The sequence below is a fragment of the Pelophylax lessonae genome, assembly GCF_965119305.1.
Source record: "Pelophylax lessonae genome assembly, chromosome: 4".
Lineage (NCBI taxonomy): Eukaryota > Metazoa > Chordata > Amphibia > Anura > Ranidae > Pelophylax > Pelophylax lessonae.
In genome coordinates, this window is record NC_138771.1 from 568,703,709 (window position 1) to 568,728,797 (window position 25,089).

Consider the following 25,089-nt stretch of genomic DNA (forward strand, 5'->3'; position numbering starts at 1 on the left):
ATGTGGCCAGCTTTAGAGAAAGGTTTTCAAGAATGAGATACCTAGAATGTTAAAGGTAGCTGAAGGTGTTAAGCAGGAATGTAATGAATTAATGCTTCAAAATGGAACCTGAAGAAGGAACAGTAGCGCCGTGTGTGAAACTTAGCTAGGAAGTTACGTTAAGCTCTGCAGATCATGGAAAGTAAACATGTTAGGGGAGACGTACATTGCAGGTCTCCTTTAGTTAAGTAATAATCAGAACAAAGAGTAATGGTCTGCAGAGCAACATTTCAAAAGATTGTAGGTACAATACATAAAGCATTCTCCTCCAGCCCCTTGAATAAAGTCCATCTAGATAAAAACTCAGGCACATGTGGTAACAGCTGGTGCCCCAGAAACTGAAGGTGAACAGCCTGCTTTTTCAACCCCTTTCTTGTCCTTCTGTTTAAGGTGTATCTTGGCATGTCGTTTTCTCTCATCGCTGCGTGCAAACTTGCGTCCACAGAAGTCACAAGCGAAGGGCTTCTCTCCTGTGTGAGTACGGATGTGGGTAGTTAAGTGGTCAGATCGGCTAAAGCTCCGCATGCATATACGACATTGAAAGGGCTTGTGTCCAGTGTGAATACGCAGGTGGCGAGTCAGCTCGTCTGAACGTGAAAAGCGCCTATCACAGCCCTCAGCTGGACAAGCGTGGGGTCTCTCATGGAGTGGGGTCTTGCTAGGACGGTTAGGGTATTTCCTTGGGCGGATTGGTTTAAGAGTAAGTGGGGGTTGATGGCTCATGCCCCCAAAGCTTGGCAAGACTTGCTTCTCTTTGAATGCTTTGATGGTTTCCAGTGGAGTGATGGGTGGTGGATTAACCCGCATGGCCTCCATATTTTGGAAAGGCTTTTGATCTACTGTGGGTATCTCAGTGTTGTGGTGAAATAAGTTGTAGTCTGGTATCATGGGAAAAACAGTAGAGTCTAAGCTCTGTTTGTTAGATGAGTACTCTTGGGAGGAGTAGGGGGTCATACCTCCTCCTTGAAAGCTCACCTGATCATGATACAGGTCCCCACAACTAGAATAAGGTGGAAGACTGTGGAACATTGACTCCACATCACTTTGCGCTTGACCCATGATGCCTCCATTCCCTCCACTACTTCCACCCCCACCGCCACCGGTGGCTTGGGATGTTGGCACACCAAGGATGCCAGCGCTCATCAAGCTTATTATATTTTCTTGGCACCAGTTGGAGGGAGAGTCAAAAGAGAATTTGCCCAGGTAGGTGACAGTCTTATTACCTGGCTGGAATGTACCTGTATATGAGAGATCCTGGGAAGTTTTGTCATTAGCCAGGCCTAAATCCATAACGTTATCTAGAAAGTAAAAAACAGAGAGAGAGAGAGAGATATTAAGATATCAAGTAATAATCACTCTTTGTTTCATTAATATTTTTCTTTCCACAAATCGTGTTTAAACATGTACTCTGTATGTTTCAAGGAACACCTTCTGTATGAAATCTCTGATCACTAAAAGATCTTTTTTCTTGGTAACAGTCGCATACAAAGTGGCAGATTGGTAAACCATGCTAGACATCAATTGTAGGAGAAAATTTAGTTAGGTGGCATCTATATATCTATCAGTATTGTGTGCACATCTGAAGTGTTTGATCTATAATGCTGTGATTATTCCTGCCAATGACAATAGGGATCAATGCAGGTTTGGATGAAAATGTTACCAATAATGATAGTACCTTCATGTGTTACTCTTGACCCATAGACAGCCACACCCTTTTCCATATCTAAATTTCATATATAGGGCGATGGAGGTCTAACAGGTACAGTATGAGTACCACAACCCTTAGTATGAGCCCTTTCTTACATACAGTATACAGGCATACCCCACTTTTAAGTACACAATGGGACCAGAGCATGTATGTAAAACGAAAATGTACTTAAAGTGAAGCAATACTTTTTTTCATTTCTCAATGCATGTAAATACACTAGCTCCATAGGAAATCTTGGTCAGCTTGACATGGCATTGCTCCCAAACCATGTTGACAAGGACACCAAGCTTGGGGAGCATGTTAAGGGGATCCAGGACTATGACATAGTAGATTACCTAGGCAAGCTGGCCAGCCACAAACATGATATGTTGTAGTCCTGGGTCCCCTCTCGGTGCTCCCTAAGTTTGGTATCCCTGTCACTTATGGTTTGGGAGCAGTGCCATGTCAAGCTGACCAAGATTTCCTATAGACGCCAATGTTAAAAACCGGGAGTAGTGTCATGCCAAGCTGAACAAGCTGTGTCCTTACTCGCGAGTGTACTTAAAGTGAGTGTACTTAAAGCAGGGTATGCCTGTATACTGTAATTGATAATGGCATTCAGAATATTTGCCATAATGCAATTTTCTGTAGACCAGTGTTCATTAAACTGTGTTAAGTTCACCATGGCTAAGACTATCTCCTGCTGTATGTGGACCATTGAAGAATTCAAGCCTAATGTTCAAAGCTGCGAGAATATACTTACTCGAGTGTCAGCTACTAGTAGCAGATAGCACAGGCAGTATAGAAACACAGCTTGCATGGGCTTGTACATGTTCCAGCGGATGCTTTGGAGAAGACGGAGGGACAAATTGATGTTGGCAGTGTAGGTGGATAGGACAAGTGGGAATTTGCAATAGTACAGGTGGCACTCTCAGAGGGTGTGATAATATTACACAACTGAATAGTATGTGAAACAGGTATTCGTGCCTGTGCAGATGGGTTTTGGGCTTGTGTCAATATCATTAGTTTGCATGTGAAATTACCGTATTCAAAATTCATTTACAGATGCATTAACCCACAATTTACATACTTCTGACCTGCATTTGACCTGCAGATTTTGCATTCTCATAGACTTGTATGAGAATGCAAAATACATTTGATGGAAATAAACTCCTGTTGCCACAGTCATGTATAGACAGGACTGTAGCATACAGGGCCGGGACAAGGCCATCCAGGGCAAAGATGCCAAACTGCGCCCCCCCCCTCCATTAGGGTTAGGGTACGGGCGCCCCCATCCCTGCAATAATCTATTGCGCCCAGGGCAACCTCCCTCCTGCCCACCCCTTGTCCCGGCCCTGGTTGTATATATAAGTCTGGGTACACTTGGGTCCCTTTCCGACAGAAGCAAGTCTCACAACCGGCTTCTGATGAACGGGCATGCTAGATAACCAGCATTTGATCAGCGCTCGCAGCCAATTGAAGTCCCCCTGTCAGAATACTATAGCTCAGTGGGGGAAATGGCTGCACTAACATCACTTCTGTTAGTGCATTCATCTGTAAGTTTCTTGTCGTTCAGCTTGCTGAGTTGAACGGAAAAAAACTGACAGTATGTACTTCACATAAGTCTAACCTGTAAAAGCTTGTGAACAGGATCATTTGTAGGTGGCATGGTGGATTCCTCCATAGCCTGCCATATTGTGAAAGCTGTGGCTTCTCTCTGGTATCTTTGGTTGTATGTACTGTCTCCAAGCTGATTATAGAATGTTTGCATCTAGCAGGTAGTTGCACTCATTCTAAGTAGAAGTAATTCATGTATAGCAATCCTGTTATGTACTGTGCTCTCTCCAATGTGAGCTTTGCAATTATGTCTCTGGCACTCACAGAGTTACTGAGCTTTAATGCATCTCCATAGCACCACATGTCAGAGAAAATCTGTAGTTATGGGTAATTCAGCAACAGCACAAAGAAGCAGCCTTTCCACTTCAGATACAAATGCTTACAGTGTAACGCTCTATCAGATTAGCACTTTGTCATCTGTGGTTTGAATGGCCTCCTTAGATGGCTGACCCAAGAATAGTGCATTGGCCCCTTACTGACGTGTATTTGTATAGTAAGATGTTACAGGTGTGGTGTGTAGCTAGAGTGGCAAACGTCTCTACCACTGGATATCATTAGCCTATCGAATTTATTTATTAGCTAGTTTAGCATATTTCTCATTGATATTGCAGTGGATATTACTAAACGTCTCTTCTTTTGGTCTCCCAAAATGATGTTACAGTTTAAATTTAGTGGCCTACTGTGCATGTAGACAGGAAGTGGCAGTGAAAAGGATGCAGGACATTAGCAGTTCTGGCATTGGCGTGCATAGCCTATTGCATTAGGGTGTGCACCCCAAAGCTCAAACACATATGCATGTGTGTGCATGTGTATATATACTAACCGTGTCAGTAGAGCAATGGATGGTGTTAGTAGATTTTATTATTTTTTACAATTTTATTTCTTTAAAAAAATGTTTACAGTTTTTTTTTAGGAGCTCCGTTAGGGGGCTTTGGTGAAACATCAGGGGTCTAAACAGGGGGAATCTGCACCACACATGGTGATTAGGGTGTGCCCAGGCACACCTGGCACACCCTGTCCGCACACCTATGAGTTCTGGGATGCAGGCAGCAAGCTCTGATGATGCATTGGACCCACCCCTGGCCTGCGATCTGGACCGCCCCCTGGCTGCAACCTCTTGGAATATGTAAGTACCCCAGAAGGCTGCAGGAGCAGGTAGCCGGGGAGGGGCTAAAAAAAAAAATTAAAAAAAAAAAGTCCTGCAGTTCTGCTCGGGAAAGGGGAGGTCTTAAAATAGAATTAACTCCCTTTTGGGGAGAACGTATTTCATATAATAATACTATACCAAATAGATTCACAAAATAATTTTCTCCTAATTATCCCAGTTGCAGGAACCCTAAATATGAGTAGGTTTTTATACATAGGTCAGCGCTCTGTAGTCAATAAATCAATACAAAATGTTTTGATTTCCAGTACAATAGCTGTAGTTTAACAACCAGCTTGCAATCCGGTGAACCAGAAAATATGAGACTGTGTTGACTTAACAAAAACTTTTGCTGCAAAACGGCAGAAAAACTAAGATATTTAAAAATGTACAGTATATAGGTGACACATTAAAAATCTTTACAGCCCATCGATTGAAAGCTAAACTAAAATGATGGCTCTAAAGGTATTCTTCTGCAACTAGTGTGTATGTGTGTGTGTGTGTGGGGGGGGGGGGGGGGGGTGTCTAAGTATGTGTGTGCTGGGAGGGGATTTAATTTTTATGTATTTGTTATTTCATGATTTTACTGTTTTTAACATTTTTACCATTTTTTTTTTGTGTTTGCTGCCATTAAAGCGGCTGATAAGCCACCTATATGATGGTAGTGACAGGTACTCTTTATGAAGAAACCAGTGATCCTTTAGTCCCCAGGTGTCTTCTCTGCCGCTAGTTGAAGATCAGGGGGATCAGGTGGCACATTTAATCCCTGATCTGCTTGTATTCCTGGTCACTACCAACTGTGATTAGACAGCTCTAAAGCTGGAAATACTTTTTATGAGGTTAGATTGAAAAATAAGCAAATGTATATGTGGGAAACCTTCTATAATTTGCAATGCGGATGTAGTATGTTTGGTACAGTTAATGATTTTTTCTACTCTTTCACAGCATTCTGAACTATATCAACTACATTTATTATTATTATTTATTATAAACTACTATTTTTTTAAATGCTTGTTAATGAGATTGTTAATTGTAATAATGATTTGATTTGAATATAAAAAATCTGCAAATACTGAACATCAAAATAAATTGCTTACAAATATGATTGAAAATTTTGCCTGAATTTTAAATAAAAAATGCAAAAATGATGTATTTGTGGTCAGCTGACATTCTATATCAGTGATCACCAACCTTTCGGACCTCTTCGACCAGTAAAATGACCAGTAAACTCACAATTTTGAATCCCGGGACCTCTAATACATAATGCTCTGGCTCACACTGCTGCCTTACACAGATTCATCATTGGATCTCAACTCCTTTCCAGCCATGTGCTCAAGCTCTGTGCTCCCTCCCACAGCACTGCCATTGGAAGTTCCCTAATTCTTCATCCTTCCGCTCACTTCACTTTTCCCAGCGCCTCCCTCTGAGTTCACATGAGACAGAACTACAGAGGACACATTGGGTATCAATGAGCAGAGGAGACATCATGTATCAATGCGCAGAGGAGACATCATGTATCAATGCGCAGAGGAGACCTCATGTATCAATGCGCAGAGGAGACATTGGTTATCAATGCGCAGAGGAGACATCGGGTATCAATGCGCAGAGGAGACCTCATGTATCAATGCGCAGAGGAGACATTGGTTATCAATGCGCAGAGGAGACATCAGGTATCAATGCGCAGAGGAGACATCGGTTATCAATGCGCAGAGGAGACATTGGTTATTAATGCGCAGAGGAGACATAGGGTATCAATGTGCAGAGGAGACATCGGGTATCAATGTGCAGAGGAGACATCGGGTATCAATGAGCAGAGGAGACATCGGGTATCAATGCGCTCTGACAGTATTGACAGTCAGTTTGCATTAAGAACAACACTAGAAACAACATTGGGCTGTAAACATCCGTCACAATTTTGATTTGGGGCAGAACCCCTGGGGACCACCATTTTCTCGGTGACCATCAGTGGTCCATGGACCACTGCTTATCGACCACTGTTCTATATCACAACAAATGTGCATTCATTTTGACGCACTTAGGCCAAAAACATAGCCATGGACAACTATTTAGCTTTTTTTCTGATGGACTTTTTTAAATCACTTAGATATTGGTAACTATGAGTAGATTGGTCATAATAACCTTGACATAATAAACACAAGCAATTAAACAAGGTTCCAGTGAAATTCATGGAGTAGGCTGCAAATTTCTGTGATCCATTGTTGAACTCATAGTAAATACCTAAGCTAAAAAACACTACACTACAGTATACATTTTACTGATCTTGATTACAAAAAACATGGGAAGAAGTTGCTCTGAATTTTCCCTTGATTTGTGAAATCTGAGGATTGATTTAATTGTATGCTTGCTATTTCAAATGAACCTTAGACAATAATCTCCAGAATGAGCTAATCTTCATTGTTCTTTAACCACTTAAGGACCGAGCCCATTTCTGACACTTGTTGCTTACAAGGTAAAATCAGTATATTTTGCTAGAAAATTACTTAGAACCCCCCAAACATTATATATATATATATATATATATATATATATGTACTTTTTAGCAAAGACTCTGGAGACTAAAATGGCAGTCGTTGCCATATTTTTTGTCACCCAGTATTTGCGCAGCGGTCTTTCAAACGCCATTTTTTGGGAAAAATTACATTTCACTGCATCTAAAAAAAAAAAAATAAACAGTAAACTTAGCCCATTTTTTTTTGTATATTGTGAAAGATGGTGTCACGCCGAGTAAATAAATACCCAACATGCTACGGTTTAAAATTGCGCACACCCGCAAAATGGCGACAGACTACGGTCAATAAAAATCTCCATAGGCGACGCTGTAAAAATTTTAGATGGTTACCAGTTTAGAGTTACAGAGTAGCGACGGGGACGGTTAAAAATTATTCATTTTTTTCCTATTTATTTTTTAATTTTAGCACAGGTTTTTTTTTTTTTTTTTTAAATCTGATCACTTTTATTGCTGTCACAAGCAATGTAAGCATCCCTTGTGACAGGTACTCTTTATGGAGGGATCGGGGGTCTAAAAGACCCTAGACCACTCCACTGCACTTCAATGTATTCAAAATGCCGAAAACAGCATTTTTGAATACAGTCACTTTTTAAATTCGGCGCCTTTAGCAGCCGAGGAACCCGGGCGTGACGTCATGGACGGCGCCTCCGGGTTATGTCATCCGGGACCCGATTGAGGACTCATCCGGCTTTGACCAGGACTCCAACCAGCCGGCGGACAGGCCAGCTGGTTGCTCGGGTCTCCCGGTGGGACGGGAGACCCAGGCAGAGCCGCGGAAGGCGACAGGAGGGGGCGTTCGTTACCACTTGAAACCTGACCGCCGGCTCTAAAAAATGGTACCGGGATGATGCCTCTAGCTGCAGGCATCACCCCGGTACAACCACTTATTGCAGCCGATGTAGAGCTACAGCGATTTGCGGTAAGTGGTTAAAGTAGATGTAAACCTTTAAAATGAAAAATGAACAGAGCATATCCCTTTATAGTGTGTACTAACCTCAATCCAAAAACTCTCTTCCCTCTGCTGTCTACATGAGTCACTTCTGACAGGTTATCCTGAAACCACAGAATCTCGGGAGACAGCAGCCACCCCCCCAACCCCCCCCCCCCCCCCCAGCACCTAGCAGGCAATCGACAGCCTCAGATGTGCATGTTTTCATATAAGACTGTGTAGGGGGGTTTCTTTTCCCTCCACTTAGGTTTCATATTACACTCAGCTCCCTGCCCTATGCCATGCAGTGTGTGAAATCAGATCCTCACCCCTGCCTGCTGGAACTCAGAAATAGCCTTTGATCTGTGTGTTTTAGAAGGCTGTTGAGGAGAAAGGGTTGCAGATAAACATGTGCAACATATGTAGAAATATTTGTTTAATCTCAGTGTATAACCTGAAGCCAATCACTTTAGTAGGTACGTTAGGACCCTTTCAAATGTGGCAGATTCCGCAGACTGTCCTCTATGGGTGGTCGGCTGTAAACAGACTTCTTGTCCATTTACTCCAGACTGCCATCCGATCTGCGAGACGGATCTGGCTGTTTTTACTGAATGGGGTCAGATCGGATGTCGGGGGGTGTCAACGGACACATGGTCATTGACACATGCTGTCAGGGAATCCCTGTGAGACGCCTGGTGCATAGATATGTGCATGCGCAGGGTATTTCCCGAGGAATGGCTAATAATTACTCTTGGTGCCAAACGGCTATTTAAAGGGATCCCATTCCCATTTCCTATACTGACTGATCTTCAGCCGTGCCCTGTGTCCTGGTAGTTCCTGCATGTTTTCCCATTGCTGACCTGGCGTGTTCTTAACCTGACTTTAGATTCAGTTGAAGAGTTGAAGCTGTTATAGCTGCAAGGGGTAGGCCAACTCAATATTGAACCCTATGGACTAAGACTGGGATGCCATTAAAGTTCATGTGCGTGTAAAGTCAGGAGTCCCAATACTTTTGACAATATAGCGTATATTATGAACCAATTGTTTGAAATGGTTTGCCATTCCCCCTATTGACTGCCCAAGCAGGGCAACAGAGGAGCATCTGTGATCACTGCATCCTGGGCTCCTGGTAGGTAGAACATGGGGATTAAGATGTAAACAAACAAACAAAATAATAAAAAGTAGCTTAGTGGCGTAACACGGAACAGTGAATAGTTCAGCTGAAATGAGTGACCTGCACTGGAAACATTCAGAGACACTCATCCATGCTAATGCACACCAGACCTACATGTAAGCAATCTTTGTATTGCTGTCAGAGCTGCGAGACCTTGATAACATTAGCTGAATGCTTATGACCAAAGTAAGTTAGGCTCTATATGCTTTTTGAATGATATTATTTGTATGTAGTATCCATGGTACTGTTTTGATGTAATTTAATTACTGCATGAGGGTAAGCAACACAAAACATATGCAATGGTGGCTTGTGATTGGATAGTAAATGATGTTTAGCCTTACAAAGTGGATGTTTCTTTCTAAATATATTTGTTGTTGGAGAGAATGCTAACTTTGCAAGTGCAGTTCTTTAATATACTCTCCATTCTCCATTAATAAAAGATCAGATTCTTTCATTATAAAAGGGACAGTTTATCCAAAATTGATATGTCAGTGTAGATTTTCATGAATTAACTACGTAACAGCTTCTTATATTGTTTGTGGATCTTGTTTCTTCCATTTATTCACGGTGAATTTGCGGTTGTCCCACAACGCAATGCTGATCCTACCAGTTCCATCTCTGACCTCATACAACCAAGAGAGGAGTTCTCTGGTTCCTAGATTTTAGAATACAAATCTTCTGAAATGCAAGAAGCTTTTGTATATATTTCAGAGATTTGGTTGAATATAGGCTTATGTAGGCCTCTTAAAAATGGAGGATTCTTTGAAATGCAGGAGTAATAATTCTCACTTCTATTCTATATTTAAAAAAAGAACTTCACCGTAAAGGGAAAGTCCTGCTTTATGTCCTTCTCCCCACCCCTACTCCATCACTTCTGGCACATAACATTTTTTTTGTGGAATGGGTACCTAGTTTTGATAGGTACCTGCTCACCTAATGCCTCGTTTCCACTGAGCGGAACAGTTCGGATTGGTACAGTTTGGAAGGGTTAGAATGGTCCGGCCTATTCAGGTGAGCGTTTCCACTGCAAGTGGGACCGCCAGGGGCAATGCAGTGTTCACACAAAACGTGGTGTTTGTTTTGTGCTTTTGTTTGATGTGAGCATTGACGTTTTCCTGTCCACCATTCAGTGGAATTTATCGTGTTACGCAAGTAGCTCTGCCCTAACCGTACCGTACCATTTCCTATGGCCCTACATCTGAAGGAGGACCAGGAATGGTGCGGTTTGGTTCGGTTGTGTGGGCCACGTTCATAATGGAAACGCTCAAAATAGCGTACCGTACCGAACCGACCCGAACCGATCCGCTCAGTGGAAACGAGGCATTAGTGATCCAAGCAGAAATTCACCCCCCCCCCTCTTTTTGCTCTCAGCTGCTGGACCCTTCACAAAGTGCAGTGTGGTTTGAGCACTCGCAGTGGGAAGCCGGCTGTGAAACCACAAGGAGTCACAGCCAGCTTTCCACAGTAAACATGCCAGCGCCGGGGACCCAAAGACCGGCGGAGAAGCAGCCCAGGTGAGGATTGTGCTGGATCCCTGGAGAGGTAATTGTCCTGTATAAAAGTCAGAAGCTACAGGTGAAAATAAAGGGGAAAAAGAAGCCTAAAAAAAGCCACATTTAGGGAATTAAAAGCTGCAGAATATTACATTATTGTTTTTCTTGTATTACCCCTTTAAAGTAGAAGTCCATGCTATAACCATCTAATATTAAATCTGTTCCAGTCCCTTCTAACTTCTATTCTAACTACCCTGTAGATGCCTATACTTACCTATTTTCAGGACGCTCCGATCTAATCACGTGGTCGACTCTTCTCTCTTCTAGCTAACGGTGGCTTCAGGGGAGAAGAGGAACAGTAGAAAATGGATGCCTTATAGTAAGTTCATTTCTACCCCAGATGAAGTCCGTGTGGACGAAACGCGTCAGTTCTGAATTTGCTCCATGATATTGCGGCTTTTGGATACTATCTGTGACCACGCTACTTGTACTTGAATCGCTTGTAAACTGCCGAGAGAATGTACATTTTCTACTTTTAAATAAAGTCCTTCTTTGATGGTTTTACACTATGAGGAGACTTTTTGTTTTCTATTGGTATTCGAGTTCCTATATGCATAGTGAAGATTTGATGTGACAAAAGAGACATTAACAATCATCCGGAGATCATTGTGTCATCACGGTTTTATTACCTTATGCCTGAATGAGTCTTTACCGCTGGCATTAGAGTCCATTAATTCTGGTAAGCGCTCCTGACTCTCCCCTGTCGTGATGGTCGCACCTTTTGGCAATCTTTCATTCTAAACAAGGGATGCCCCTTTTGGATATGGATTCTATCCCTTATTTGAACACATATCATTCACGTTATTGAGGACTTTTACCATATTTATATACACATTTTTCTCCTTTATTGTGTTATTTAGAGGTTGCATGTTTGCACATTTGTCACTTTGCACTTTATTTGGTTTTGCACATTCACTTACATACTAAACATTGTATATATGTAGCACTATATATGTCAGATTAATTCATGCATTCTTTTCATATGTTTGTAGTGCGGCACTTTTTCTCTTTTCTTGCTTTGGACAATATTGTTGTATTGTAGTGCCAACAGCTGTTCTCCATGACAGTAGCACAGTCATTTTTTACATAAGTCCATAGTAAGTTTATGGTTGATGTCAATGCCCAGGCATTTCAGCTGTTGTTGGTGATCTCTCCTCCCCTCTGAAGTCGGGCACTGGGGAGGTCATTTGACCAGACCGGAGTGTCCTGAGAATAGGTAAGTATAAGCGTCTTGCTTCTACAGTGTAGTTAGAATAGGACAGGGCTTTTTTTCTTAGAGAATATGTGCAGGAACTCCCCTCTCCCAAGTCACCCCTTGTCTCCGCCCCCTACCCACCTCCGAGCACTGTCCCTTGTTTCCACCACCTACCCCCCTTCCAGCACCACATCCTTTAGAGAAAACAGAACCAAGTATCATTTTGTGGTGCTTAGTAATCTGAATGGAATTTGGTCATTATAATAAGAAAAGCAGTAAAAATTGATCCGACGCAGCCAGCAACAATAGCCCCCTAAAGAAAAACAGTTCCCCCCAATAATAGACACCCTTAACAATTACAGATCTCCCCAGCAACAAAATGCCACCTGCAACTATATATCTCCCAGCAGCCAGCATTAATAGACCCTAAATGGCTCCCAGAAACAATTGACCACCAGTAACATAAGACCTCCCAGAAACAATAAACCCCTCCCCCAACATTAGAACCCCCAGCAACAATGGACTCTCCAGCAGCCAGCAGATTTTAGAATAGATTGTTATTCTATTCTGAAATCTGCTCTCACCCCCCTCTCTACCTTCTATGGATAAATATGGAAAAGTAGGCATTTGTCTGACAGCTAAAGCTAAACTTAACCACTTAAGGACCAGGCCTATTTCTGACACAGTATTTTTTGCTAGAAAATTACTTAGAATTACTTAGAACCCCCAAACATTATATAAGTATATTTTTTTTTTAGCAAAGACTCTGGAGAGTCAATATTTTTTGTCACGCGGTATTTGCGCAGCAGTCTTTAAAATGCAATTTTTGGAAAAAATACATTTTACTGCATTTAAAAAAACTAAACAGTAAAGTTAGCCCAATTTTTTCTATATTGTGAAAGATGATATCACACCAAGTAAATACATATCTAACATGTTACGGTTCAAAATTGCGCACACTTGTGGAATGGCGACAAACTACGATACTTAAAAATCCCCATAGCCGACGCTTTTAAAATCTTTAACGGTTACCAGTTTAGAGTTTCAGAGGAGGTCTTTTTTTTTAAATTATTGCTCTCGATCTGGCGATCACAGCTATACCTTGCATGTATGATTTGGACACTGTTTTCATTTCCGGGCGTGGCTTAATATATGCGTTTTCTTTCGTGCGCGAGCTCATGGGGACGGGGGCGCTTTAAAAAAAATGTTTCTTCCTATTTATTTTATTTTAGTTTTTTTTAACACTGTTTTTAAAAAAAAACTGCTCTTCAAAGTATTCAAAATGCCGAAATCGGCATTTTTGAATACTGCCATTTTTTTTTTTTAATTGGCGCCATTGGCAGCCGAGTAAACTGGAAGTGACGTTGTGACGTCGCTTCCGGGATACATGATCGAAGACCTGATTGAAGCTGAATCCGGCTTCGTTTGGGACTCCAACTAGCTAGCGGACCTGCCTGCTGGTTGCTCGGATCTCCTGGTGGGATAGGAGACCCGGGCAGAGCCGCGGGAGGGGGGGATGTCCCCTCACGCTCGCTGGGTTAACGGCTGAACGGGTGCTGAGCCGCTTCGGCTGTTATCTTCTGAAAGCTGACCGCCGGCTCTAAAGAACATACTGGGTTGATGCCTGCAGAGGAACAACCTCTTCTGCAAGCCGATGAACAGGTATGTCGGTTTGTGGGAAGTGGTTAAGGGAGAAGTACAGTCAAAGCTTGTTTGGCTGTACTTCTGTGTATCATAGGAGTGCTGCTTTTTGGCCAAGCTGTGTTGACCAAAGCAGAACTACACAGCATCTGAGCACCACAGACCACAAACACTATTTAACTCATCTTTAATATTCAAAATAAACTTATCTATCCATCCATCCATGTCTTCAAGCTTTATTTTGTTCAGAAATCACTTTGAAAGACACCTCCTAGCGATTCTGGATGTGGCCATTTTGAGTAAAGGCTGATTGGATCCCACCACAATTTTTGAATACCGGATGTGCTTCTACATGCGTGTTTACGTGCATTTTTATGCATTTCTGATGCATTTTTCCCCTCTCCATCTCAAGACATGTGCATTCTGATGCGTTTGTATATGTTCTGGTGTGTTTTTCATGTGTTTTACTGCATTTCATGTGCATCCCATACAGAAAAAATTCAGCTACTTTTATTGACTGCACTGGAACGCACTGCACTGGTGTGCACTAGGGCCACTTTCTGATGTAGAATATAAGTGAACTGGGCTGCAACTGATGTGAACCAGCCCTTAGGGCAGATAATTCATGTAGCATTTACTTCTTAGAATTCATCTACCCTTAGCTCAGCCATGCAGGCAGGAAAGTGTTCTTAGTTGAGAATACCCCTCCATCCCTTCTCCCCACCTGAAGCCTCCTGAGATGTATGACAACATTTGCCAAGGCCTGGGAACCAGGAAGTAACTGAAGAAATGTTACAAAAAAAATGTAAAACAAGTGAATATGATATACAGTACTTTTCTATCTATTTACTAATGCTAGCAGCACAAGGATTAAATAGCCAATGTTGACTGAGAGAGTGAAGATCCACTTAAAATGCAAGGGAGAAAAGTTAGGAGTCTGTGCTGTCTTGCAGGGGTGACTGGATCAGTACAACTACAAATCCTTTTGTAGTTAAAGCGGAGTTCCGGGCACAGAAGTCATTTTTCAATAAACATACCCCTGGGACAGTCAGGGCTAGCACATTCCATAATGGCTAGTCTCTGATCTGTCCCGGTTCGCACTTACCTTTTAGAAGAAATACTTACTTATAAAATTTCTTCCACAGCGTTTCCATCTCTCTTGTGGGCAGCTGAAGCCGGCGCGGTCCTCTTCTGTGTGTTCTTCCGCGTCTTCTTCTCCCAGAATGCGCCGCATTCCTCCACAGCTTCTGGGCATGCCCTGAAGCTGTTTAGCAGGGGAATGCGGCGTCGCCCGGAAGTGACGAGCGGGGCCGGTGCCGTCGCATTGATTCCTGGGAGCGATGACGTTCAGCTCCCAGGAATCATCGCGAGACAGGAAGTGACGGGTGAGCCGCGGCGCTGAGGGAGGAAGTACTCTGAGGTGAGTATTTACGATCTTCAATTACAAGGTGAGTAAACAAAAAAAAAAAAACCTAACTATCCAATTCCTTTTCAGGTGATGTCTAACTTGCACAAAAAAAAAAATATCGATTTTGTGCCCGGAACTCCGCTTTAAGACAAAGCACATACTATATATGAAGCTCAATTGTACCTTTGCCTACTTGCCTGATGTTCAGTTTTGAGGCTGTTTTCAGATATGAGTTGTAAAAATGCCCAACTGCTGCCATACATGCATACATACATTCCTACATACAGTACATACATGCATACATACATACATTCCTACATACAGTACATACATGCATACATTCCTACATACAGTACATACATACATTCCTACATACAGTACATACATACATACATACATACATACATTCCTACATACAGTACATACATACATACATTCCTACATACAGTACATACATGCATACATACATACATTCCTACATACAGTACATACATACATACATACAGTACATACATGCATTCCTACATACAGTACATACATGCATACATACATACATTCCTACATACAGTACATACATACATACATACATACAGTACATACATGCATTCCTACATACAGTACATACATGCATACATACATACATTCCTACATACAGTACATACATACATACATACAGTACATACATGCATTCCTACATACAGTACATACATGCATACATACATACATTCCTACATACAGTACATACATACATGCATACAGTACATACATGCATTCCTACATACAGTACATACATACATACATACATTCCTACATACAGTACATACATGCATACATACATTCCTACATACAGTACATACATGCATACATACATACATTCCTACATACAGTACATACATACATTCCTACATACAGTACATACATACATACATACATACATACATACATTCCTACATACAGTACATACATACATACATTCCTACATACAGTACATACATACATACATTCCTACATACAGTACATACATGCATACATACATTCCTACATACAGTACATATATACATGCATGCAGAGTTGAAGGTGAAATGCCTTTTTCTTATTACATGAGCATGATCAAGCAGTGTAGATGTTAGATACAGCTTATTTCACAAGTATTTTTTGCATTGTTGCACATCGAGTTAGGAAGCGCTGGAATTTAAAGTCCCCTAAAGCAGATATGTAGAGACAGAGAGGGATAGGCTTGTGCTGAACGAAATAACTCCAATATTTCCACTGTTTTTAAAGAACACAATCATTCTTATCTATCTTTTCCTAAGGTGTCAGTGTATATGGGCATCTATGTTTTGCATTTGCTATGTGATTTTGAGTCCGTTTTGAAAAACATTTTTGGATTTTGAATTTCTCTGAAAGCATTTAAAGAGGTTGTAAACCCCCTTAATGACTGTTGCCTATAATAAGGCTTACCTATAGGTACTGTAAATATCCCCTAAACTTGCACCTTTTAGGAGATATATACATTGCATGCAGCTAATGACGTCATCGGCGCATGCGCTCAGAAGGAACGGCCACCCATGCCCTTCCTTCAGAGTCCTGTGCCGTGAATGGCTGTTCCTGCGCGTATGCGCGGGAGTGATGTCATTGCGCCTCGGGCCAATCAGATGGCTGAAGGATGCGGACCAGGAAGAAGGACGGCCGGAAATGTCTGCCGTGTTACATTGAGTGGGCGGCACTTTCTAAGGTAAGTATTTCATAATGAGCTAGTATGCGATGCATGCTAGCTCATTATGCCTTTGTCTTTCAGGGTTTTTTTTTTTTACATTTCTTTTCTGAGGTTTCCAACCTCTTTAACTTGCTTCTTCTTCATTAGACCAACCCTAAAGCTGGCTATTATTTTGACAGTTGAATGTACATGTACCAGGGTTTTTCAAAGAGTTTTTCCGCACTTTTTTTTATATGTTTCGCAGCCATCTTTACCACAGCTTGACAACTCTAAAGTGGGGTACACACTAGTAGAAAATCTGCTGAAAATTCCCATCCGAGGTAAAATCGTACGATTTTCGGGTAGTGTGTACACAACTTTCATCAGCCGAAAAAAAACAGAGGGAAAAACACCAACATTTTTATCGTCCGTCCCCAGACAACCAATTTTTGTTTAACCACTTGCCGACCGCCGCACGACTATTTACTGCGGTGGTCAGCCCCTCACAGGCAGAGTGACGTAGGTCTACGTCGCTAGCCTGTGAGGGTCTAGGGAGCGAGCGCGCGCCCCCGCTCCCAAGTGGTCACGGACCCCCCCGCGCGTGTGACCGGCGGACCCGATGTCCGCCGGTCACTCGGCGATCGTCGGGGGAGAGGGAGAAAGTCAGGCGGCTAGTGTAAACAAGCCGCCTGTCATTCTCCCCGGTGTATGAATGATGATCATACGGTTCTACAATGTAGAACCGTTGATCACTATTCATACATCTGAAGCCACAGCCAATCACAGTTAGAATCACGCCCCTAGGGACACACATAGCCCCTCCCTCTCAAAAAAAGTTAACCCCTTCACTGCCAGTGTAATTTTACAGTAACAGTGCATATATATAGCACTGATTACTGTAGAAATGTCACTGGTAACCCCAAAAGTGTCAAAAATGTCAGTCAAGGGTCCGATCTGTCCGCCGCAATGTCGCAGTACCGCAAAAAAATCTCAGATCGCCGCCATTACGCGTTAAAAAAAAACAACAAAAATCTTTCCCTTTGTTAGTAAATGCGATAACTTTTGCGCAAACCAATCAAAATACGCTTTTTTCGATTTTTTTTACCAAACATATGTAGCATAAAACAAATTGTCCGAAAATGTTAAAAAATTTTGATTTTTACATTTTTTTGGGGGGAATTTCATATAAAAAATGTGAAAAATATTGTTATTTTTGCAAAATTGACGCTCTTTTTTTGTTTATAGCGCATGATCAAAAAATCGCACAGGTGATCAAATACCACCAAAAGAAAGCTCTGTTTGTGGGAAAAAAAGGACGTCAAATTCGTTTGGGTACAGCGTCGCACGACCGCGCAATTGTCCGTTAAAATCACGCAGTGCCGAATCGCAAAATACCCCCTGGTCTTTTAGCAGCCAAATCCTCCGGGGCTTAAGTGGTTAATGTGTATGCAGTACGTTTGCAAAAAATCAGATACGAAAGACCGCGCATGATCTGAAGTTGCTGGCGACCCGGAAGTCTAGGAACAAATGTCCCAAAAAAAAAAAATAATAATTCGGACGAGAAATTTCGTGAACATTATGCACTGTCAACTAAAAACGGTAATGACCGCTGAGCATGTCTTACCTGACAGACTAGTCACATGATACTCTAAGACAGGACCAATTACTTACTCCTCCAGCCCCCCAACGAAAATGTTAAAGTGTGGTAACTTTTTTGAAGACCCCTCGTACAATCCAATCTTTAGGAAAGGTTTTTTGGCCAGAGACAGTTATAAACAAGAATATTCAGGTAGTTCATGCTTATATAATAATGTCTAATGCCTGGTACACACGATGATATTACCATTTTATTTTGCATGTCTTATTGAAAATGAAGAGGTTACTAAAGTTACAAAAATTCTCATACGACAGAATAAAATTTTGAAAGTGATGTGTTGTGGTGTATTTGTATTGTATTTTCGAACGACAACTGTACTGATTAAACGGAAATAGTAGGATCTGGTATGAGAAAAAATGTTGTTCTTGTCCCACCAGATAATATCGGATGAACTGTCTTGATTGGCTCTCGAAAAGCTATATACTAACAATCAGAATATCATACGATCGCTTCGAAAGAGGTATTTTTTGTAAGATTTTCTGATCGTGTGTACGGGCTATTAGGGAGAGGTGGACACCAGAAGTGCTGATTTCTTTGGAGAACTGCAGTGAGCAGGCATGGTCTTAAAAAGTTTATAAAATTGAAATCAGTCAGAAAATAGTGAATGTCACCAGATCCAGCTAAACATTGTTTATGACCAGGCTAAAATAGTCATGCAGACAGGTGGTGGGTAAAGACCCAGGATGTTCTTACTACTATTAGAGGCAACTTTTGCACCCTGAATACTCCCTAGGAAGTCACCTAAGAAGCCTAAACATAGGAAGAACATAAAATGCAATATACAGTACATGCCAGGGTTCTTGGTGGGAACTGAATCTAGGAGACCAGTTCTACAACACTAACCATTAAACCACGCACCTCTTTCTGGAAAACACTTTAAATGCTACATCATCCTTTCTCAGTCTGGGTTCCCGGAGCCCTAGGGTTCCTTCAGGGGTTTGTGGAGAAGCAATGACCAAATTCAGCGTCTCAGATACGTAACCACTGACACCACATCATTCCCACTGACTATAAAACTAATGAACATTGAGCTATAGATATGGTAATTATTATCAGGGGTTCCCTGAGACCAGAAAATTGTTTCAAGTTTTCCTCCGTGTTAAAATGTTTGAAGAAGATTGCATGATAATGCATAACAGACCTGACAGTTTGTTATGGACCTATGTAGAACAGTTGTGAACAAGTAAATGACTGCAGGGTCAACTTGTGGCTGCCTGACCTTAGACTATAAGCTCCTTGAAGATAGGAACTGATGTGACTGTACAATGTATATGTAATTCCTGGCTTCTAGTGCTGTTTTCAGGAACAATCCAGAGTTTAAAAGCATTGCCCCTATGAGTCTGTGTTCTTTTACTTGGTGTGCATATTTTTTATTGCTATCTCTGGTACATGAGGTGGATAGTTTTTAATGCCATCTCTGGTACTTTGGGTGAAAGGGCTGTTAATGGCATCTCTGGTATTTGGTGTGGATAGAATGTGATGCAATCTCTGGTGCTTCCTGTGGATGGTCTGCGATGCCATCTCTGGAACTTGGTGTGGATGGTCTGCGATGCCATCTCTGGAACTTGGTGTGGATGCTTAGAAAGCCACCTCTTGTGCTTGGGATGGATAGTTTGTAATACCATTCCTGGTACCTGTTGTGGATAGTTTGTAATGCTATCAATGATGGTTAGGGGTGGACAACTTTTAATTCCATCTCTTGTACTTGGTGAGGATAGTTTTAATACTATCACTGATGCTTGGCGTGGATGGTTTTTAATGCAATCTCCAGTACTTGGTGAGGATAGTTTTAAAGCCATCAGCAGTACCTAATGTCAATGTTTTTTTTAATGCAATCTCTGGTACTCCGTGTGGATGGTCTGTGATGCCATCTCTGGTACTTGGTGTAGATGGTCTGTGATGCCATCTCTAGTACTTGGTGTAGATAATCTGTGATGCCATCTCTGGTACTTAGTGTGGATGGTCTGTGATGCCATCTCTGGTACTTGGTGTAGATGGTCTGTGATGCCATCTCTAGTACTTGGTGTAGATAATCTGTGATGCCATCTCTGGTACTTGGTGTGGATGGTCCTGTGATGGTATCTCTGGTACTCCATGTGGATGGTTTTGAATGCCATCTCTGGTGCTTGCTGTGGATGGTTTGTGATGCCATCTCTGGTACTTGGTGTAGGTGGTCTGTGATGCCATCTCTGGTACTTGGTGTAGATAATCTGTGATGCCATCTCTGGTACTTTGTGTGGATGGTTTGTGATGCCATCTCTGGTACTTGGTGTAGATGGTCTGTGATGCCATCTCTAGTACTTGGTGTAGATAATCTGTGATGCCATCTCTGGTACTTAGTGTGGATGGTCTGTGATGGCATCTCTAGTACTTGGTGTGGATGGTCTGTGATGGCATCTCTGGTACTTGGTGTGGATGGTCCTGTGATGGCATCTCTGGTACTTGGTGTGGATGGTCTGTGATGGCATCTCTGGTACTTGGTGTGGATGGTCCTGTGATGGTATCTCTGGTACTCCATGTGGATGGTTTTGAATGCCATCTCTGGTGCTTGCTGTGGATGGCTTGTGATGCCATCTCTGGTACTTGGTGTAGGTGGTCTGTGATGCCATCTCTGGTACTTGTTGTAGATAATCTGTGATGCCATCTCTGGTACTTTGTGTGGATGGTCTGTGATGGCATCTCTCGTACTTGGTGTGGATGGTCTGTGATGGCATCTCTGGTACTTGGTGTGGATGGTCCTGTGATGGTATCTCTGGTACTTTGTGTGGATGGTCTGTGATGGCATCTCTGGTACTTGGTGTGGATGGTCCTGTGATGGCATCTCTGGTACTTGGTGTGGATGGTCCTGTGATGGTATCTCTGGTACTTGGTGTGGATGGTCCTGTGATGGTATCTCTGGTACTTGGTGTGGATGGTCCTGTGATGGTATCTCTGGTACTTGGTGTGGATGGTCCTGTGATGGTATCTCTGGTACTTGGTGTGGATGGTCTCTGATGCCATCTCTGGTACTTTGTGTGGATGGTCTGTGATGGCATCTCTGGTACTTGGTGTGGATGGTCTGTAATGCCATCTCTGGTACTTAGTGTGGATGGTCTGTGATGGCATCTCTGGTACTTGGTGTGGATGATCTGTGATGGCATCTCTGGTACTTGGGGTGGATGGTCTGTGATGGCATCTCTGGTACTTAGTGTGGATGGTCTGTGATAGCATCTCTGGTACTTGGGGTGGATGGTCTGTGATGCCATCTCTGGTACTTGGGGTGGATGGTCTGTGATGGCATCTCTGGTACTTGGTGTGGATGATCTATGATGCCATCTCTGGTACTTGGTGTGGATGGTCTGTGATGGCATCTCTGGTACTTAGTGTGGATGGTCTGTGATGGCATCTCTGGTACTTGGGGTGGATGGTCTGTGATGCCATCTCTGGTACTTGGTGTGGATAATCTGTGATGCCATCTGTGGTTCTTGGTGTGGATGGTCTGTGATGCCATCTCTGGTACTTGGTGTGGATGATCTGTGATGCCATCTGTGGTTCTTGGTGTGGATGGTCTGTGATAACATCTCTGGTACTCGGTTTGGCTGATTTATATTACTATCACTGATACTTGGTGAGGATTGCTTGTGATACTTTGATGAAGCTGAAGTCAGAGCATGCTAGATATAAATATATTTTGTACATATTGTGTTACTTGGATATGTTTACACTAGACTTGTAACAAAGTAGTTTAGACCTTTTGGCTAGCAAAGGCTGCAGGTCACCTGGGATTTAAAGGGTTAAAGATGGAATTCCCCCGCCCCCCCCAATACACCTACTCACCTCTATCCTGTGAGCTGTCACCAGCTGCCCCCACGTGTCACCTCCCAACTCCGTCGCCTGCCTCCCCCACACACCGGGCTGGGAGCTCCCCCACCTCCGCAACCATATTTAAAGACTTCCTTCCCCCACAATGTGACGTTTTCAGCGTCTGAAGGGGAATGGTGCAGCTGTCACCGCCATGGAGCACCCAGGAGATGGGGGACCTCTAGTAGTTGGGGTACAGAGGGGTCCCTCCAGTATTTAGGACATCGTCCTGCACTGGCTGACACTATGGATCGGTTATCTGTAAGCGCAATAAACTCTGAGACTGGGGGTAGACAGGGATCGGAGCACCGTCCATAATATTACATCTTATATATCACATCTATAGATTGCTGGTCACATCCCTCCATCCTGGGGGGCAGATCTCCTCCTGCAATCTGATTGTACAGCAGCAAAGCGATCTGTGCGACTTGTTACATTCCAACACAGGAAAGAAAACTTGACAACGATACAATGTAACAGTGCTGAGCCTGCCGGACTCCATCCGCAACAATACCTCTCTACAACCCAAAACTCCATTCATATATATCACCACCCCATCATTCCTCTGTCACATATAGCCAGTATAGGTACAGGAGATGACAGATCACCAATAGGTACTGAGAAAGACAGTTGTCTCGTAGGTACTAACAATGACAGAGGACCCATAGATACTGTACTAACAATGACAGAGGACCCATAAGTACTGTACTAACAATGACAGTTGGCCCATAGGTACTAACAATGCCAGAGGACCCATAGGTATTGGAAATGATAAAGGACCCATAGGTACTAACAATGACAGGTACGTGGACAAGTACATAGGTACTGTACTAACAATGGAAATGATAAAGGATCCATGGGTACTTAAATTACAGAGGATCCATAGGTACTGGAAATGACAGTTGACCCATAGGTAATAACAATGACAGAGGAACCATAAGTACTGACAATGACAGTTGACCTATAGGTACTAACAATGACAGAGGACCCATAGGTACTAGCAATAACAGTTGAACCACATGTACTAAAAATGACATAGGATCCATGAGTGTTGGAAATGACAGCTGATCCATAGGTACTAACAATGACAGTTGACTCATAGGTACTGAAAATTACATTTGACCCATAGGTACTAACAATGACAGTTGACTTATAGGCACTAACAATGACAGAGGACCTATAGCTACTAACAATGATAGATGCCCCATAGGTACTAACAATGACACAGTTGACCCACACATACTAAAAATGACAGAGGATCCATAGGTACTGGAAATGACAGTTGACCCAAAGGTACTAACAATGACAGTTGACCCATAGGTACTAACAATGATAGATGCCCATAGATACTGACAATGACAATTGACCCACATGTACTAACAATGACAGAGGATCCATAGGTACTGGAAATAACAGAGGACCCATAGGTACTAACAATGACAGATGACCCATATGTACTGACAGTGACAGTTGACCCATAGGTACTGACAATGACAGATGACCCATAGGTACTGACGATGACAGTTGACCCATAGGTACTGACAATGACAGTTGACCCATAGGTACTGACAATGACAGATGACCCATAGGTACTGACAATGACAGATGACCCATAAGTACTAACAATGACAGTTGACCCATAGGTACTGACATTGACAGATGACCCATGGATACTGACAATGACAGATGACCCATAGGTACTGACATTGACAGATGACCCATGGATACTGACAATGACAGTTAACCCATAGGTACTGGAAATGACAGTTAGCCCATAGATACTAATGATGAGAACACGATGCAGGTGATGTTGGGTATGATGTGATCTATGCTTTGAATAGCTCCGTCACTTACCTGCAGACATGGCGGAGTAGTGCTGCTCGTTGCCCCCACCGGGGTAGATGGACAGAGCTCCTGGCAGGTCTTGCCCCTCCTCGGCGTACAGACTGTCCGGTAGAAGCGATGTCATATTAACCGGGAGTTTATCCAGCAGCTTTCCGGTCATAGCCCCGGCCACAGTGGGGCAGGATGGGTTTTGCACCTCTGTGCCCTGTGATCAGAGCTGTGCCTAGGAGGGAGGGGGTGCTGGACTGGCCCCTGGTGTGATGGAATCAGAGAGGACTGTGCTCCATGGCTGTCACATCTGCCCCCCTAGACAAGTCGGGGTATTAGTGAGATGGAGGAATGAGGGATGGAATGCAATGCTACCCCATAAGATGGAGGAATGTGCGATCTATAGAGGGGTAAGTCAGGAGCATGTGGAGGAGGCTGGGATGTGTAACAGGTGTGGGGGGGGGGCAGGTAGTGTGGGGGCTCCAGGTATGTATGGGGGTGGGGTTGTGCCCCCCGGGGATGGAGGATACAGAGTATCAGAAGATGCTACAAGAATGATCTCCTCTCTCCCTCTGTCAGGAGACTCCGGCTGCTTTTATCTCCGCCCGGGGAAGCTCCAGTGACGTAACTGTCCATATATGGACACACACTGGCGTGATGTCAGCATGGAACCTCCTCATAATGGAACATTAGAGAGAAGAGGCGGCTGCAGACTGGCTGACCGCATTGTGTACATACAGCAGAGCACATTGACAGGAGGACGGGATCGGATCTGACAGGAGACACTCCACAGACTCATCCACTGACTTCATACCGACTTTATACATAATCTGCACACAGTTCTTTCTATTATGGCTTTTCACTTCTTCTAACTACTGGATTCCAGTATTCTAAAGCTGGGATCAGGACAGGCATCAAAACATTGTGCCTCATTACATTGTTATATACTTGATAGGGCTGAATTAGAGACACCAGTCCATCCAGTTCAACTAGTGTGTATTTATGTTGCTCCCATTTATCATATCCCTGCATATTGCATTCGCTATGATCTATTATAGACCATCAAGACGTTTTTTGAAATTATTGACGCTCCCTGCTGACACCACCAACTGTGGAAGGGAGCTCCACATCCTTACCGCTTTAATTG

At 42.9% G+C, this 25,089-nt stretch overlaps 1 protein-coding gene across 1 annotated transcript; it reads right to left on the reverse strand.

Annotated features, from left to right (window-relative positions):
* On the reverse strand, nt 1–24,477 carry EGR3 (early growth response 3). The gene is made up of 2 exons (XM_082253401.1): nt 23,964–24,477; nt 1–1,337 (listed from the first exon to the last, which is right to left on the reverse strand). The coding sequence occupies exons 1-2, from the start codon at nt 24,112–24,114 to the stop codon at nt 343–345; spliced, it is 1,146 nt and encodes a 381-aa protein (XP_082109527.1). The 5' UTR covers nt 24,115–24,477; the 3' UTR covers nt 1–342.
* Between the last annotated feature and the right edge of the window lie 612 nt (nt 24,478–25,089).